Source organism: Schistocerca nitens, chromosome 3 (genome assembly GCF_023898315.1).
Source record: "Schistocerca nitens isolate TAMUIC-IGC-003100 chromosome 3, iqSchNite1.1, whole genome shotgun sequence".
Classification (NCBI taxonomy): Eukaryota; Metazoa; Arthropoda; class Insecta; order Orthoptera; family Acrididae; genus Schistocerca; species Schistocerca nitens.
The window spans coordinates 453,555,028-453,575,011 of record NC_064616.1 but is presented as its reverse complement, the minus strand read 5'-3'; the positions used below and the strand labels follow the sequence as shown (position 1 = coordinate 453,575,011).

The 19,984-nt window shown below is 43.6% G+C and overlaps 2 protein-coding genes across 3 annotated transcripts in view; one reads left to right on the top strand and one right to left on the bottom strand.

Moving 5' to 3' along the window:
* LOC126248380 (uncharacterized) overlaps positions 1-17,484 on the bottom strand; it is a 53,065-nt gene extending 35,581 nt beyond the window's left edge. Inside the window, exons 1-3 of one of the 2 annotated variants that reach the window (XM_049949319.1) lie at positions 10,959-10,983; positions 10,626-10,778; positions 8,954-9,369 (exon numbers count right to left, since the gene is read on the bottom strand). In XM_049949319.1, coding sequence (XP_049805276.1) covers positions 8,954-9,369; positions 10,626-10,695 — 486 coding nt within the window. In that variant the 5' untranslated portion in view covers positions 10,696-10,778; positions 10,959-10,983. Of the gene's footprint in view, positions 1-6,718; positions 9,370-10,625; positions 10,779-10,958; positions 10,984-17,430 lie in introns of those variants that run through there. The other variant, XR_007545468.1, reaches the window with a different exon arrangement.
* Positions 17,485-17,746: 262 nt separating this feature from the next.
* Positions 17,747-19,984, top strand: part of LOC126248381 (uncharacterized) — a 597,430-nt gene continuing 595,192 nt past the window's right edge. The window contains exon 1 of the mRNA XM_049949322.1: positions 17,747-17,867. The gene's annotated coding sequence lies outside the window, so the exon portion shown is untranslated. The remainder of the gene's footprint in view (positions 17,868-19,984) is intronic.

Here is a 19,984-nt window from a genome sequence, read left to right as displayed (position 1 = left end):
CAGACCTCCTGAAGATAGACGTTGACAGTGGGTATTGTATCACAGGTACAGTCCCTTTGCCTGTTCAGAGACGTCGCTAAACCCGCCCAAATACACTCCTGGAAATTGAAATAAGAACACCGTGAATTCATTGTCCCAGGAAGGGGAAACTTTATTGACACATTCCTGGGGTCAGATACATCACATGATCACACTGACAGAACCACAGGCACATAGACACAGGCAACAGAGCATGCACAATGTCGGCACTAGTACAGTGTATATCCACCTTTCGCAGCAATGCAGGCTGCTATTCTCCCATGGAGACGATCGTAGAGATGCTGGATGTAGTCCTGTGGAACGGCTTGCCATGCCATTTCCACCTGGCGCCTCAGTTGGACCAGCGGTCGTGCTGGACGTGCAGACCGTGTGAGACGACGCTTCATCCAGTCCCAAACATGCTCAATGGGGGACAGATCCGGAGATCTTGCTGGCCAGGGTAGTTGACTTACACCTTCTATAGCACGTTGGGTGGCACGGGATACATGCGGACGTACATTGTCCTGTTGGAACAGCAAGTTCCCTTGCCGGTCTAGGAATGGTAGAACGATGGGTTCGATGACGGTTTGGATGTACCGTGCACTATTCAGTGTCCCCTCGACGATCACCAGTGGTGTACGGCCAGTGTAGGAGATCGCTCCCCACACCATGATGCCGGGTGTTGGCCCTGTGTGCCTCGGTCGTATGCAGTCCTGATTGTGGCGCTCACCTGCACGGCGCCAAACACGCATACGACCATCATTGGCACCAAGGCAGAAGCGACTCTCATCGCTGAAGACGACACGCCTCCATTCGTCCCTCCATTCACGCCTGTCGCGACGCCACTGGAGGCGGGCTGCACGATGTTGGGGCGTGAGCGGAAGACGGCCTAACGGTGTGCGGGACCGTAGCCCAGCTTCATGGAGACGGTTGCGAATGGTCCTCGCCGATACCCCAGGAGCAACAGTGTCCCTAATTTGCTGGGAAGTGGCGGTGCGGTCCCCTACGGCACTGCGTACGATCCTACGGTCTTGGCGTGCATCCGTGCGTCGCTGCGGTCCGGTCCCAGGTCGACGGGCACGTGCACCTTCCGCCGACCACTGGCGACAACATCGATGTACTGTGGAGACCTCACGCCCCACGTGTTGAGCAATTCGGCGGTACGTCCACCCGGCCTCCCGCATGCCCACTATACGCCCTCGCTCAAAGTCCGTCAACTGCACATACGGTTCACGTCCACGCTGTCGCGGCATGCTACCAGTGTTAAAGACTGCGATGGAGCTCCGTATGCCACGGCAAACTGGCTGACACTGCCGGCGGCGGTGCACAAATGCTGCGCAGCTAGCGCCATTCGACGGCCAACACCGCGGTTCCTGGTGTGTCCGCTGTGCCGTGCGTGTGATCATTGCTTGTACAGCCCTCTCGCAGTGTCCGGAGCAAGTATGGTGGGTCTGACACACCGGTGTCAATGTGTTCTTTTTTCCATTTCCATGAGTGTATGTAAACAGCCATGCGTGAGCAGCGCCTATTAGACGGAGGGGGTCCGACAGCCGATCAGTTCCAGTCATTCCACCACGATGGAGGTACACGGCTCGTGTTGCCTGTAGTTCAACCATGCCTAGACGGGCAATAGCGCGGTTCGATCGCGTCCGCATTTTTACTTTGTGCCAGGAAGGGCTCTCAACAAGGAAAGTGTCCAGGCGTCTCGAACTGAACCAAAGCGATGTTGGTCGGACATGGAGGAGATACAGAGAGACAGGAACTGTCGATGACATGCCTCGCTCAGGTCGCCCAAGGGCTACTACTGCAGTGGATGACTGCTACCTACGGATTATGGCTGGGAGGAAACCTGACAACGCTATCATGTTGAATAATGCTTTTCGTGCAGCCACAAGACGTCGTGTTACGACTAGAACTGTGCGTAATAAGCTGCATGAAGTGCAATTTCACACCCGACGTCCATGGCGAGGTCTAGCTTTGCAACCACGACACCATGCAGCGTGGCACAGATGGTCTCAACAACATGCCGAATGGACCGCTCAGGATTGGCATCACGTTCCCTTCGCCGATGAGTGTCGCATATGCCTTGAACCAGACAATCGTCGGAGACGTGTTTGGAGGCAACCCGATCAGGCTGAACGCCTTAGACACACTGTTCAGCGAGTGCAGCAAGGTGGAGGTTCCCTGCTGTTTTGGGGTGGCATTATGTGGGGCCGACATACGGCGCTGGTGATCATGGAAGGCGCCGTAACAACTGTACGATACGTGAATGCCATCCTCCGACCGATAGTGCAACCATATCGGCCTCATATTGGCGAGGCATTCGTCTTCACGGACGACAATTCACGCCCCCATCGTTCACATCTTGTGAATGACTTCCTTCAGGACATCGCTCGACTAGAGTGGCCAGCGTGTTCTCCAGACATGAACTCTATCAAACATGCCTGGGATAGATTGAAAAGTGCTGTTTATGGACGACGTGACCCAACAACCACTCTGAGGGATCTATGCCGAATCGCTGTTAAGGAGTGGGACAATCTGGATCAACAGTGCCTTGATGAACTTTTGGACAGTATGCCACGACGAATACAGGCATGCATCACTGAAAGAGGACGTGCTACTGGGTATTAGAGGTACCGATGTGTACAGCAATCTGGACCACCACCACTGAAGGTCTCGCTGTATGGTGGTAGAACATGGAATGTGTGGTTTCCATGAGCAATAAAAAGGGCGAAATGATGTTTATGTTTATCCCTATTCCAATTTTCTGTACATGTTCCGCAACTCTCGGAACCGAGGCGATGCAAAACTTTTTTTGATGTGTGTATAATTTTACACAAACCTCTCGAAACCAATGTATGAAAATGCAATACACACTGTGAAAGCTATAAGTTTATTTACTCAATATGATCTGTGTTCGCTAATCAATAAATAAGGCTGAACTTACATTTTTCTAGGATATGTACCGAAATATACCAAAAACAGCACAAGGCTAGAGACATAATGCCTCATCACGAGCAACCGTGATAGCGAGGAAAAATTTTAAATTGTATTTTGAATAAAATTTGATACAAAGAAGGGAAAATATGACGATTATTATCATTTCTGTTTCTCTTGTCTTCACTTGATAGATAAATGCATCCATCTATGAGGTAGGAAACCATTCAGAACTGGTACATAATTGTGGAAAGTCTTGGTCGCAATTTAATTTATTAACCCATTTCGATACATCATCAGAACATAGTCGCGCTAAACAGAAGAAGAAGAATTACAATATGAAATGCAAATGCACAATGGTCAGCCGTTGCATCAATACTTACAGTGAAATACCAGAACGAGTCACATAGCGGTGAACACATAAGTTACTGAAAATAGCTCATACATATATGAAGCCTAGTGCCAAACTCAACGTATATTGAGACAAGTAGTGGCAAGGAAAACAGTTGCCATCATCAGATGTCGTTGGCAACTAATACATTGCACAAACGACTTTCGAAAAGTGTAACTAACAGATCGCGCACTGGACATCGATTACGTGCTACATAATTTGGAAATCACGGAGGAGTCATACAGGCATAGTATTTTTTTTTTAAATTATGTGCTGAACAGAATAACAATAAATTATACTCGTACATCAAAATATACAGTTTTCATGGGAAATGTTGGATGCTATAATTACTAACATAAAGAAGGTATCAGTAAGGTGATACACATGAAGCTGTCACATTTCACGCTCATATTGAAATCGTTTGTGAACTAAAGTCATTATTTCTGTATTTTATACCTTGCATGTTGTTATAGTTTACGGCTTATTGGTATCTGCTCTACATTTAGTGATTGTAGGAGCTAACATTCCAAATTATCTGTATGTTTTGTTATATTATTTACTGTTATTCTGTGCAGCATATAATTTTTTTAAAAAAATACTACAACTGCATGGCTGCTCCATGGTTTTCAAATTGTGTAGTATGTATTCGATATTCAGTGTATGATATCCATTTTTCAGTAGTCATTAATGGGCTGTTTTGTAGTGACCAGTACCATCTGGTGATGGTAGTTGTTTTCCTCACCGTTACTGGTCTCTACGTACGTTCAGCTTGGCACTAGGCTACATAAATGTATGAGCTGTTTTCAATGCCTGTTGTGTCCGCAGCTGTGTGGCTATGTGGCACGATCTTGTATTTCTTTGGACATACTGATGGAACGTCGACCTTCTGCATATAATCATTATGCGGCATTTCATATCGTAATTCTCCCATTCCTTTTTAACACGGCTATGTTATGATGGTGTATCGAAACACGTCAATATATTGATCCGCTAACAAGACTTTCCACAATCCATTAAGTGCCAAATTTATTTCTTTAGTCCAACAATACACAACGTTCTAGAACAGCCAAATGTATTTCTTTTGTCCCACAATACACTACGTTCTAGAACAGCTATGACCAAAATTTCAGACGTTGCAAGGCAAACCGCAACCGCGTCCACAAATCAACCGATAGCGTCCTCCCTGTGCGTATGCGCTTACGCAGGACAATTGAACAGCTGGCCACTGTTCAATATTTTCGCTCGGTCGCTCGCCGAGCCGTGCCGATTTCGCAACAGTTCGCTCACGTTGTACGCCGCCTAAGTGGGGCAGACGGGGGAGGGAAAATGCGCTATGCCTTGATCGGCGCGCGTTGTTCGAAAGATTACCGAAATATGTCCTTGCTCTCCCCGAGATTAGCCCCAACAAAAAGCGAGAGGAAACTTGTTTTATGTTAGGTATGGTAACAACTCCGTACAGTAGAAACAATATCGACGACAAATATAAAGTATTTGATGTAAGTGAGGTGTCTAGAAACAGAAAAGCCATTGTTTTTTTTTAAATAATGATTTGCAATATATGACAGACCTTTTTTATGTTTTCTGAAATAAGATTCTTTCAGCTGCGTACCGACAAGATACTGTGCATGTAGACCGCTCAGACATTTGCTTAAATCATTTAAATGTGTCGCAGTTTTTCCCATTAATCTCATGTACTGCAATAATTTTAATGAATATTGTAAAAATTGTTTGAGAATAATGAAAAGCCACTGCTGGTCCAGGATGTGCGAGTAAATATACAGTTTTCGTTACGTTTCTTTTCTTCTTCTTTTTAAATTTTATTTCGCAAGACTTCACTCCCAGTTCGAACGGGAAAGATAAATAAATGGGCCGTGGTTTTTCCCAGTTACTCATCACGGTAATTTCTTGCATTGATCGACAGAAACGACAAATAATGTAACCTATTATTATTATCATTGTTCATCCTATTACCATGCTTTGTTATTTTTCTACGTTACACGTTTTATATTGTTTGATCAAGTGGTCTTCCTCACAAAGGCGTAAATCATTGGCTTGACACGTTTCTTGAATGCATATGTAACGTTACTTGTCGACAGTCGGTCGCCAACTGCCGAATGGAGAGCAGCTAGCGCACTGTCTGACTGCATTGTAATAGATGGCTCCCCCACCACTACTAACTGCTGGCTGCTTTACGTGGCTTGCGGTCTGTAATAGAGGTGTGAAGGGGAGAGTGGAGGGATAGGCGCTCTGGGACGGAAGGGTCAGAGGGGAGAGTAAAGCTTCCCAGCCAGCGCTCGTGTTATACATGCGCTTGCTGTAGCGACCTCGGAGAAACTATGTTTCTAAACTCATAGCTGGTGATATGTTCCAGGGATATAACGCTAAGTACGCGCGAAAACAGTATGACAATACTATCTGACAGCAACTTAAACACTAGTAACTGTCGGCAGAGAGTGACACTAAACTTGTAAGTGAACGAATGTTAACGTTTGCACGACGAAAACAAGGTCTGAGAAGGGTTTGTTCAGATCGTTAGTACAGTACTTGAATTAATATAAAACGGCAGTGGCAGAAATAGAGTGGTACAATAGAATTTCATCTTTACAATAAGACAAAGTGTAACGACTCAAACAGGCAGATAAAGAATACATAATTTCAGATTTCGGTGGTGCCCTAGCGAGTTTCTGTGTGTAATCTCAGCAACATCAAACTCAGAAAATGTTGGCCACCATTTACGGAATGTGTCTGCATTGACACACAAATGGTTCAAATGGCTCTGAGCACTATGGGACTTAACTTCTGAGGTCATCAGTCCCCTAGAACTTAGAACTACTTAAATCTAACTAAACTAAGGACATCACACACATCCATGCCCAAGGCAGGATTCGAACCTGCGACCGTAGCGGTCGCGCGGTTCCAGACTGTAGCGCCTAGAACCGCTCGGCCACCCCGGCCGGCATTGACACACAACACAGACGCTCTAGGATAACACTATTTTAATAAGTAAAAGAACTGTCATGTCAAGGGAAGTTGTAGCATAAGTTTCGGATGGAAATTATACTGGTGACGTCAGATGAGCAAAAAAAGAGTGCTTATTTTTTCGCCGATCACAGGGCAAGAGAAAATCGGAAAAAGAAAGGATAAGAAGGATAAACAGTTCAACATACAGTAGAATTAAAAATACACGCAAAACGATTTTTAACTCTTATTACTGATACTTTGGAAGAAAGGAACGGAAATAAATGCTTCTAAGCCGACAATGGACTTAGCTCGTCTGCGGAGCAGTGGGGCATTAATTACAAGAATTAGATGAAAATCTGAAGTGTAATGGATCAGTGAACAATAAAAGACAAACAGAACAGACACCGTATATTCTTTATTTGACAACAAAGCGAAGTACCGAACAAATCAGACTTGTAAAAAGTAACATTGTAGAAAAACCTACGTAAGGTTAAATTAATGCATTCTTTCGAAAGAAAACAGATTCCCACGATGTTCAACACTGTTTACACTCACTCAAAACTTATACCACAAATGACTGAAAATTAAACTTAATTGTGGCAGACAAGACTAAGACGGGAAATGGAAGTGGTAGCATGTGGGTGCATGGCTGGCTTATTGCAAGGCAAAAGCTGTGCTAGTCCACGTGTTTGTACCATGCGGCCTCTGCTTATAGTAGTAAGCGTTCACACGTAACAATTTAAACGATTCCAAAGACACATTGTTGTCTGAAATTGAAACGCGCTTCGTGGTAAAATGAAACATTGTTCGCTGCTCTTTCTGACCTCTGGGGGCGACAGCATAAAATTCACCGTTTAACATCACTCAGTCAACTCCACATTATCAGAAAACGTATCCTCCTTAGCTTCTACCACAAAACATTATCTGTACAACAGAAACGACATCACTTACAACGACTGACACACGAACTCTTGACTGCACGCAATTCCGTTCGACCATATTATCCACAGGGGACCTCTCGCCTTCTCACAAGTAACCTCAATAAGAACAACTTCATACATATCTTCATATCAACAAACTTCGCTGTCCTCTGCGGGCAACAGCCGAAAATTATCATGTCCTCACACGTTAACTTAGATAGGTACTCCATCATGCATTATAACTCATATTTCAGTACATTACTTAATACATCGTAGCTTCGTGCACTGAGTTAACCAGTTAAGCAACTTCTACTTATGAAAAACAAAAGGAACGGGCAGAGGAAGACTTCAAGATGAGGGTTGGTTCAAATGGCTCTGAGCACTATGGGACTTAACTTCTAAGGTCATCAGTCCCCTAGAACTTAGAACTACTTAAACCTAGCTAACCTAAGGACATCACACACATCCATGCCCGAGGCAGGATTCGAACCTGCGACCGTAGCGGTCGTCGCGCGGTTCCAGACTGTAGCGCCTTTAACCGCTCGGCCACCACGGCCGGCCAAGATGAGGGGACAAAATGTAAAGAGATGCTGAAAGAAGAGAAAGACAAGACCGAGAAAGTTCAATCCTTTTCCTCCGCAATCCGGCATGTCAGGCAGCGGCAACGGAAGTGCTAATCGTGTAATTACGACCGTATACGCGCTTGGGGTCTGAAGTCGCCCAGTCCCACTAGTAGTCTGCTAAACAATACCAGGATGGTCAGAATTTAATGGTTTGCCACTTTTCTCACACGGCCTAGACGCGATTTCGCGTCTGTGCCAGGTCTCGCAATAAAAACACATCCCCATCAAGGTACAGCGATCGAACACCCCGATTATTTCAGCGGCCTTGCAAACGCGGCTTTCGGACAGAAGGGGTTTGTCGCGGTCCGTGGTGCTCTCACGTCTGTTTAGCAAGGCGTAAGAGCCTACTCTCATCGGGGTGCAGGAATAGTACTTATAGAAATGATGAAAGAAAATAAGATAAATCGTGGTACGAAAGTGAAACTGAAGAAAATGCCATGAACGGCTGGGAGTCTCTATGATTGACAGACACATTTTGCTAGCTGCAAATCCCTGGAGATTAATCGAATACTCTCAAAAATATACCTACAGAAACTTCTGCTCATTACAACTACGCACGAAATTAAATAAGCGACTGTGAAGTAAACAGCGCTCAGCATGATACCAAATAGTACAGCTGACACACATATAACAAGAAAATAGGGGAGCTGTCCAAACTCAAAACGTTACTGTATAAAGATACTTCTCGGACGATATAAATGAGTTGCCCGAGGCGCGACAGCGGCTTGCGTCAGCGACAGACCCCCGCGGCGACAGACGCTGTCTGCTCGCTCAGGTATCCTGCGACGCACCCGAATTTCGTCCGCAGTCGCCGCTGTTTCCCAAGGCGCGGCCCAAAGAGAGCCTGTATACAGAGAGAGTGGCCATGCGATAACTAAATAACATACAAAACTTAATTTTACACCACGTACTTTCAATTACTGAGGGAAACAATTCACACAAGGAGCAGCAGAAATGGTGTATAAAACCACAATCTGGTATAGAAACACAAAACGCCATTCTGAATTGAAGTTATTGGCACAAAAAACACTAGTCTTGGCCTCTCACACGGGAAAACTTCCATCAGGAGAGTAGTCTGTTCTTTCCGCTATGTCGACACTTACAATAGCTGCGGCGCGTAGACGGCGGCAGAGAGACGGTGTGGAGTGCGGGGGCGGCGGCCGGTGCGATGCGGCGGCACGGGAGGCGGGGCGACTGGCTGAACGGCGCGGCGGCGAACGTAAGCGCCCGGGCGTCGACGCCAGGACCCTCACAGAGACGGCAGCAAGAGGCTCCTCTGCGGCGAACGTGGGGCGGCGCGATAGCAGGTGGTTCCACGCAGCTGGGTGGCAGCAACAGCAGTGTCCGCGACGCGGTCTTCTCGGACGATATAAATGAGTTGTCCGAGGCGCGACAGCGGCTTGCGTCAGCGACAGACCCCCGCGGCGAAAGACGCTGTCTGCTCGCTCAGGTATACTGCGACGCACCCGAATTTCGTCCGCAGTCGCCGCTGTTTCCCAAGGCGCGGCCCAAAGAGAGCCTGTATACAGAGAGAGTGGCCATAGGTGAAGTAGCCCGTGATTGGTTGATTAGCTTTGGCGCCATATTTCTGCCAAACGTCTCTCGCGCTTCCTATGTTCGCCGTGCTTTTGATTTGAATTGAAGTTCAGAGGACTTTTGGAAACGATTAAAAGGTATTTGAATTATTGAGAGACTTGTTATGCGTTGTGCATGCATGTTCGATTTAGTTGTATATCGTTTTTAGTACGTAATTAGCGTTTGCGATCTTAAATACGAGTTGAAATAATGAAGCGTTTTGTGATGGAGTCGGTAGGCCTACATGTTTGAAGTAAACACGTTAGTAATTGTACAGTATTCTTTTTAACATCTGTAATTAGTTCTGCAGACTTTCTTAAACAATGCCAGGTTATGCTGCATTTGGTTGTTCCAATAGAGGCGAAGGTGGATTTCGCATGTTAGCATTTCCACGCAATGAAGAAAGACGAAAGCAGTGGGCAGTAGCAGTCAACAGGACTGACATAAATCAAACAGGAGCCTTGTGGAAACCAACCAAGTACTCTTATCTATGCGAAGTAAGTCGTTTTTGCTTTTTACTACATATAAAACAACTTGCAATATACATAGTTAAATTAGAAAACACACCTGTAAATTGGCTGTGTGAAAATTATTATAATGCATTATTTTTATAAACATAGAATTAAAATGGGATTGTGTATCTAATGTTGCTGAAACCTTATTGGTAGTAAATAATTGTAGGTACTCTTGAAGACAGTTTTTAATAGGCCTGCTTGCTGTGGGGTAGAAGGGATGCGTTAGTTTTCGTGTTATATTTGGTCGTTATTACAGTAACCTACATTTAACATTACCTGATTTTTGTAATCCTTTTCGTTTGTTGTCTACGAGAGGTATTCATGAAAGAAAGTCGTAAGCAGTTGTTTACTTATGACATGCAAAAAGTTTGAAGACGTGACAAGAAGTAGTAATACGTCTCACACTTATTGCATGCCACAACTAAACAATTGCTTACGACTTTCATTCATCTGACGTAATACAGGTACGTTAAATATTTAGCGTTATGCACTTCCGATACAAAACAAATGCTATACACTATTTTTTTTATTTACTTTACTTTCATTGCAGTATGTCTAGTAAACGAGCTTTAAAGGAGATAAATTCAAGTAACGAATAATTTTTACAGCCGCTGTATCAAATTTTCCTGTGCTGTACGTAGTAGGCTACTATGAGTATATTATAGCTGTAAAGAAAGGCATTTACCGAATGATTTCGCCATATTGTCTTGTGCTTTTGATTCGGTGAGTGTGTACTCCACTCCACTACTGGCCATTCAAAAGTCCCGCCCGCAGTTTGGCAGAAAAATGGTCGCCGTATCGTCCGGTTGGCCACTCTCTCCCTACACAGGCTCTCTACCTGCCCAGGTGCAGCCGCGGCACCAGCGGGGCAGTCGGCAACGTGATGGAGAAAAGCATGACGGAATTGGATTTGAACTAATTAGATAATTTATAACATGAAGAACAGCATGACACGGTAATATTACCGTGGCTCCTTAACAGGACGAAGAAGAAGACACATCTTGTTTTCAACACTCACCTTCTTTCTCTTATGTAAATTTATGCCACTGGGATAAGAGCCTCTGTTTACCTGCACGAAATTCGTATGCTCATCGGAAATATTTAATCGAGCTCGCATCTCTGTTTCATGTCAGGTTCTTCCATTTAAGTGGTATGGATGCAAGTTCTGTATTATCTCTGGAATCAGTCACATTGTTTGAAACAATACTGTCAATGTTTTCTTCCGACTGAAAGAGTCAGATATTGAAGACAGATCTGCAACAAAATATTTGCTGTTTTAGTTCGTCAAATGTATCAGAATAGCGCTTGCAGAAAATTTAGGGACACGTCTAAATTTCGTTGAATCCAAATGTGTCCCTTAAGTAACAACATTTCAGTCAGTGTTCTACATGATGTTATTACGGATCTGAAATATGAGTTTATAGTTAAAAATTCACTGCTCCGGCTATAATACTTTAGGAGAGTCTATGTTTTCCGTTTTGCAACCAGAGCTACAGAAAGTTCTGTTTTTCCGACTAAAAGGTTTTCTTTCTGTAAAACTGCTTCTTCTACTGTTACGAAATTTTTAATGCCGCTTCAGTACACCATAGCAATCACAAGCGTAGAAAAAAACCCTAGTGGCAAAATTGGTCACTTTTGTTCTGCGATAACTACCGATTGGCAACACTTGGGTGAATTCTGAGCATGCAGTTGTTTCTGCGAGTTTTGTGTGTGATGTATCCATAGAGTAAATACCTCTGGAGTGAGCATTGCGTTCTGCGCATGTTGTCAATATTAAACCAGGATTGTCACGTGATCTCGGGACTTCGCTGTGCCTGTGTGCTTTCTGCAGCGTTTGAAGTTTATAATACCAAGAGTTTTTGTTGTGTTTCACCGTTTGTTGATAGTGTAATAGCGATGGTGAATTACGTTGTTGCTACGGATGGAAAGAAAAATATGTGAAAGGAGGGATAGTAACTTTTCATGGGTACATTCCATATAGCTCTAATTATAGTTTTCATTTTAGTGAGAGACACTGTATACGTTTAAAAATTTCGAGACGCATTATAATTAAGACTTCATTCTGTAGACCTATTTTTCTACGATATTACGGCTCGTACAAAAGCTTACAAACAATCGCTTCCTCTCGTAAATTTGCTAGTGGAACAGGAAAGGGAAAGGTTAGTTGTTTCAGTAAATACTATCCTCCATGCATTTATCAGTGACTTCTCAATTATGTATATAGATTACTCCGTCTACTATTTATTTAATGAACTGGGAGCAAGTACTTAAAATGCGTTAAATAAATACTTCAAAGTGCCACCAGTAAGAAAAATTGTGCTTTAGGTCGCAAAAACGAGAAAATAAATACGCAGAAATACAAGAAAAAAGGACGAATTAGCAGGGATATAATCGCTAATGTGTGGTAAATTCAGTGTTTTTCGGACACTTCAGAAAGTACTAACGTACTGTCAAGTCGTTTTGCAGGACTATCACTGCAAAAATGTACTTCAGGCTCTGTAATACTATAAAGTGCGATATCACACCAAAAGCTACCAAAAATCGAGTGCATCTGAACTATGAAACCTATCGCAAAGAAGCTGAATGTAATATCACTTGCCCTTAAAAGTTACGTATCTGGTTTATTATCGGTATCAAATGGATACTGTTAAAATGTCTTCGCAACATATATAAATAATCCACGACACGTACGAAAAGAATCCGTCTGTACTAGGGATGTAGTGACATTCTAAATATACAGGGCGCTATACGAACAAACACACGACGTCCCTAGATCACGTGGTCAGGCCGGCAATGTATGTTGACAACACAAAATTTGTTCGGCGCATGTGAGTGCTCACTCCAGAGATATTTACTCTATGGATGTATCTGCAGTCAAAATAGGTCTAAATGGTTCAAATGGCTCTGAGCACTATGGGACTTAACTTCTGAGGTCATCAGTCCCCTAGAACTTAGAACTACTTAAACCTAACTAACCTAAGGACATCACACACATCCATGCCCGAGGCAGGATTCGAACCTGCGACCGTAGCAGTCGCGCGTCTCCAGACTGTAGCGCCTAGAACCGCTCAACCACTCCGGCCGGCAAAATAGGTCTAAATGTTGCCAATCGTGAGTTATAGCGGAACGAAACTGACCTATTACGAAACCGAATTTATGGGGGAAAAATTTTGCTTTAGAGGTGACGACATGAGTAGGGACTTTTTCTCACGTTCTATTGCTATATTAATGATTTCTATGCTGTATTAAAACAGCAGTAAAAATTTCATTTTCGAGAAAAGAAAAATTTTAGTCAGAAAAACAGGACTTTTTAGTTCTGTTTATAAAACGGTAAAATATTCCACCTCCCAAGGTATTAGAGCTACAACAGTGAAATTTTAACTGAAAATCATTATTAAGTTGTCTAATAACACCATGTAAAACACTGTCTGAAATGCTGTTATTTTAGGGACACATGCGGATTCAACGAAATTTAGACTGTCCTTAAGTTATTTTGCATGCGCTGTAACAGCACAAATTTATTTTTCCCAAAGGCAAAGAAGAGGAAACTATTGGCAAATTAAAGTAGAATGTTAAAATGCAATAAATTTACTAGTTGTCTTTCGCATTGGACTGTACCCAGGGAAACCTTGTGATCATATAGACCCTATTTCTTTGGTTTCGTTGAGACTTTGAATCTTGTTCCAAGCATTCTTTCTCTTCTGTTGTTCGAACATGAGTCCTCAATGTTCCGCCGTATCACTTAAAATGCCATGAAATAATGGTTTATTGAAAAGACATACTAGTTTGCTTATCTTTTTCCTGATTTTTAACAACAGCAGAATTTTACCCATCTCCAGTATTTTTCTTCCTAATCTCTGCAGAATACGTCAGCAGAATTGCGGAAGAAGTGCTGTTCGTATTTCTTAACAGACTGTCTCGTATTTTATTTTATCCATGTTGGATCTTGTGAACTCCTAGGCCGTTATTGATAGTTGGTGAATGACGCAACCAGCCACAAACACTTTTTAAATGTTTTATTTTAGTGTCATAACCAGTTTAGAGCTACCATGCCCATCTTCACACGGCTAATATTTTTCGTTATATAGATTTTTTAATCAACACCGTGTCGTCTGCTCCACATAGCACAAGAATATTTGAGTATTTAGTACCGCTTTTATCAGTTGTTTTTTAAACAAAAATACACTAAACTGTTTGCATTTTTTATATATAGCATGCAAATTAGTTGTGTTCACTTTCATATGTTCCAGTAAATGACGATTTGTTTTGTTTTAGACCATGTGGTTTTCTAGCTCGATGTGTTATGTTCTTGAATTCCACCATAACACACATACTGTAAGTAAGTTACTGTTGCACACTTAATAATATTCTTCAAATGCGTATTGGGCATTGCCATGTGTTACACACTCGATGTTATTCTTTACAACACAAATATTATCATTAAAAATAGATACAAAGATGATGTGTGGGATATCGGTTCCGCCCTTTTACGAACACACTGCTTTTTCTTTTTACCCAAACATGTTTAAGCACCTCTGTGCATTCATCAGTGGGTTTTTGTTTATTGAAAACTAAAAAGTGAAAATATTTTAGGTTATAACTGATTGTGAGGCCTAAGGAAAGTTTTTGTTCGTTTTGCTTCTTAAGGTCTCACTTCGTTAAATCAATTATAACCTAAAATATTTTCACTTTTTACAGTTTTCAATAAACAAAAATCCACCGATGATGGCACAGAGGTGCTGAAACATATTTGGATAAAAAGAAGAAGCAGTGCATTTGCAAAACGTGGAAGTGGCACCCCATAATTTAACTGCAAATGCGGAAAGAAAGGACTAGAGCTGCAGGTTCATAAGGTGAATATGATGTGTGGGATGTGCAAAATGTAACATGTTAACAACAGAAAAATGTTTGCACCTTAGATTTAAATTTATTATTAAAAGGCAGCAACATAAATAGTTTTTAGTAGTATTTTTTTATTGTCAGTGGAAAGTATTGACGAAATACACCTTGTGATCAAAAGTATCCTGACACCTGGCTGAAAATGACTTACAAGTTGATGGCGCCCTCCATCGGCAATGCTGGAATTCAGTATGGTGTTGGCCCACCTTCAGCCTGGATGACAGCTTCCACTCTCGCAGGTATACGTTCAATCAGGTGCTGGAAGGTTTATTGGGAAATGGCAGCCCATTCTTCACGGAGAACTGCACTGAGGAGAGGTATCGATGTCGGTGGGTGAGGCCTGGTACGAAGTCGGCGTTCCAAAACATCACCAAGGTGTTCTGTAGGATTCAGGTCAGGACTCTGAGCAGGCCAGTCCATTACAGGGATGTTATTGTCGTGTAATCACTCAGCCAGAGGCCGTGCATTATAAACTAGTGCTCGATTGTGTTGAAAGATGCAATCGCCATCCCCGAATTACTCTTCAACAGTGGGAAGCAAGAAGGTACTTAAATCATCAATGTATGCCTGTACTGTGTCACGCAAAACAACAAGGGGTGCAAGCCCCCTCTGAGAAAAACAGGACCATATCCTAACATCACCACCTCCGAATTTTACTGTTGGCACTACACACGCTGGCAAATGACGTTCACCGGACATTCACCATACCCACACCCTGCCATCGGATCGCCACATGCTGTACCGTGATTCGTGTCTCCACACAACGTTTTTCCACTGTTCAGTCGCCCAATACATACGCTCCTTACACCAAGCGAGGCGTCGTTTGGCATTTACTGGCGTGATGTGTGGCTTACGAGCAGCCGCTCAACCATGGGATCCAAGTTTTCTCACCTCCCGCCTAACTGTCATAGTACTTGCAGTGGATCCCGATGCAGTCTGGAATTCCTGTGTGATGGTCTGGATAGATGTCTGCCTGTTACACATTACGACCCTCTTCAACAGTCGGCGGTTTCTGTTAGTCAACAGACGAGGTCGGCCTGTACGTTTTTGTGCTGTACGTGTCCCTTTACGTTTCCACTTCACTATCACGTCGGAAACAGTGGCTCTAGGGGTGTTTAGGGGTGTTGAAATCTCGTGTACAGACGTATGACACAAGTGACACCCAATCACCTGACCACATTCGAAGTCCGTGAGTTCCGCGGAGCGCCCCATTCTCCTCTCTCAAGGATGTCTAATGACTCTGAGGTCGCTGATATGGAGTACTTGGCTTTAGGTGGCAGCACAATGCACCTAATATGAAAAACGTGGATCTGGATACTTTTGATCACACAGTGTACTTCAAAGCCAACCTACTGTATGTTATAAAGCAGACATATATGTACACAAATTTATATATACAGATATTTGGTTATCACTACAGTTCATACCTTAGTTGCAGGAAATATAAAATTAAAAAGCTGGAGGGTGGATGAGAGCAACACATTTGTATATACTTACAGACTGTTATCATAAACTGTAGTGTATAACTTTTAGGAGTGGAATTCGTTTTTTATTTTTGTGAACAGTCCAAGGATATTATTTAGAAAATGTTTATTGGCTAGCTCCAGTTGTTCTTTTAGAATATATTGGAGTGAGCTGAGGGTGTGAACACGTATCTCTAGTTCCTCTAAGAGGTCCATTTTCTTCCCTTTGTTAGTGGTATGTAATATCTGAAAGTTGTCCTTAATGTCAGAAACAGAGTGTCCATGTTGGTTAATGTGAGTGGCTATTGCGCATTTATTTAAATTTTTTAGTCTAAAGGCATCCATGTGTTCTCGATATCTTATACTGAAGCTTCTGCCGGTCTCTCCAAGATAAAAGCTGGGGCAATTGTCACAGATAATCTTGTAAACTTCTGAGTTTTCTTGCACTGTAATGAATAACATCCAGTTTATAACACATCGCGATGCTCAACACGCATTTTAAGAGTATTATGAAGTGTGCCACCGTAACTTAAGTACGATATGTGTATTGTGGTGGACTTCAGGAACATATACATCTAGCTAGAGAACCAAATGAACCACAACAAAACAAATCACCATTTACCGTAAAATATGCAAGTGAAAGCAACTATTTTGTATATGAAATGCATGCACTTTAGCGTATTTTTATTAAGGAAACAACTGATAAAGTGACTCTAAATACTCAAAATATTCTTGTACACTTTGGAACAGACATGTTGTTGATCGTAACATCCATGTAACGAAAAATATTAGCCATCCGAAGATGGGTACGGCAGCTCGAAACCGGTTATGGCACTACAATAAAATATTTAGAAAGTATTTATGGCTGGTTGCGTCATTCACCAACTGTCCCCTATTTCTTTCCCAGTTCCCTGAACAGAAAAACATTTGGAACAAGCAATGGAATTTTCAACCAAATCACAGTTTTCCAGCTGTGACGGTGCTAAACAAGGCGTCTTTATACTTATGATGCTTTAAATTTCAAGACACTGATGCTGAGAGACTAACTCACAGAGTATTACTTTCTGTGAATGTCTCATTACAGTTTTCTTTGGGTAAACATCACGCGACAACACTGTATGAACACACCCTAGACGCACGGATCCCATCGCAGCACTGGCCACTGATATAGTGCTGCGGCGGAGTCCGCACCAGCAGCGCGTCGCAGCACAAACTCAAACTGAGCATGCGCGAGCAGGCAGCGACAAGCTACGATTATGGGTGGGGGAAGGATGGGGGGGGGGGGGGAAGGGTTGGGAAGGGAGGAGGAGGCTGTTGCTGCAGAAAGCCGCTGTAACACCTTGAGCAATGCACGATTGCGGGTGGGTGGTGTGGGTGTAGGGGAGGGAGGAGGAGGCTGTTGCTGCAGCAAGCCGCTGTAGCACCTTGAACAATGCACCTTGACGGACAAGGCAGCCACACTGCACTCAGCGGCGGGCGGCGCCAGTAGGCGACGCATGTGGGCGACATGCAGTTAGTGGGCGGCGCCTTTGGGCGGCGTTAGCGGAGAGGCAGCCGCTCTGGCGGTAGGTAGCGCTCCCCTGCGCATGGTGTGGCCCCAGGAGCGGTAAGGACACATTGCGCGCTTTATCATGTCCCGGCGCCCGGCTCAGGGTAGGCTGCGTCCTACGTAAGCGACAGAAGCGATCGACAGCGCCCAACGTCTGGATACCCGATCTTCCAGCTATACTCTGTTCATCGTAATAATGACCTGATGTAAACAAACACAAAAGCGATGACTGGTCAGAAGCCGTGGTACACGTACACTGGTGTTGTTACACTCTTGGAAGTCGGTGCTACTCACGTGTTAGATATCTTGTTACTTGTATGTTGTATGTTAACCAGGGACCTAGAAACGACGGAGAGGCTCCGTCCACGCCGCAGCCGCAGTGGTCCACAACCCCACGACGACTGCCGCAGTCCACTTCACCCCTCCGCCGCCCCACACCGAACCCAGGGCTATTGTGCGGTTCGGCCCCCGGTGGACCCCCCAGGGAACGTCTCACACCAGACGAGTGTAACCACTATGTTTGCGTGGTAGAGTAATGGTGGTGTACGCGTACGTGGAGAACTTGTTTGCGCAGCAATCGCCGACGTAGTGTAGCTGAGGCGGAATAAGGAGAACCAGCCCGCATTCGCCGAGGCAGATGGAAAACCGCCTAAAAACAAAAAGGGTTCAAATGGCTCTGAGCACTATGGGACTTAACTTCTGAGGTCAACAGTCCCCTAGAACTCAGAACTACTTAAACCTAACTAACCTAAGGACATCACACACATCCATGCCAGGCAGGATTCGAACCTGCGACCGTAGCAGTCGCACGGTTCCAGACTGTAGCGCCTAGAACCGCTCGGCCACTCCGGCCGGCGCCTAAAAACCATCCACAGACTGGCCGGCTCACCTGACCTCGACACAAGTCCGTCGGGCGGATTAGTGCCGGGAACCAGGCGCTCCTTACCGCTCCGGAAAGCCGTGCGTGAGACCGCTCGGCTAACCGGGCGGGCATCTTGTTACTTACTTACATTAAATGGAACTTTAAGATATTCTAATGTATTAATACTCATTAACTTTTTCTTAATCACTCTTTAGCTATGTAGCTTTTATTTCAAAAAATCGTGTACAGTCACAGTATTTGTAACGTTGAGCTCCGAGTGTCGCGTTGATAATACGCAGTGTGAAAATGGCTGAGGCTGCTTCCTGGTCCGTAGTGGAATACGCCCGTGGAACACAGTTAAAAAATAACGAGAAATAGGTTGTTCTTAAGGTTTTTCGTAAATTTACATAAAAAATCGGCTTTGAAGTTTTCGGAGGGGCTGTATTTAATATAGTTGAGATACAAACACGCACTGGGTATATAAGCGGAATCTGTTGCGTAGTAAACTGGTGCAGTTCATAGATCGCTGATTCAAATCTGGCCTTGGTCATCCTTTTTTCGTTCGATTTGAAATACCAGCATTTCGTACCTGTGAAATTCATCATCATTTTTTATGAATAAAGTACGTGTTCTTGTATCTAATTACATATTGCACGCGAAATTCCTGTTTTCATTTCAAATATGAATTCTTAATTATCGACATTTTATGAAAAATTGTTAATAAAAGAAAACATAACAGTTTAATTTTTAGGACAAAAATGAAAAACCGAATACTCTTTGTTTGGACTATGTCCATTGTTTTATACCACAGATGAGTCTCACACGAGCCAGACTGGTAAGTGTCGTAGAAACATGCAAAACAATCATTTTCACAGGATCGAGCACACCACACAAATGCTGCAATTTTACATTTGCCATTACGATATGAATCCAATAGAACTGATCTGGAGCCAAGTTAAGGGATTTGTCTCTAAAAATAACAAGACTGTTTAGCTGCAGGAGGTACTGGAATTAACGCAAGCAGCAAACGCAGGCAGTGTATAGAACAGCACGTTATAAAAGATGAGGAGAAAATGCGGTGGCTTGGTGGCTTCCTGGATTCTGATGCTGATCAACTCGTTATCAACAGTCCCAGAACTGAAATGTATTTCTCGGATTCGGATAAGGAAGGAGCTAAGGGATTACCAGACGACTTACTGTAATTAATACCCGCAGTGGCTGCACTATTCAACAATACGGTGAAATTCCTGCAGTATGCTTTTGCATCACAC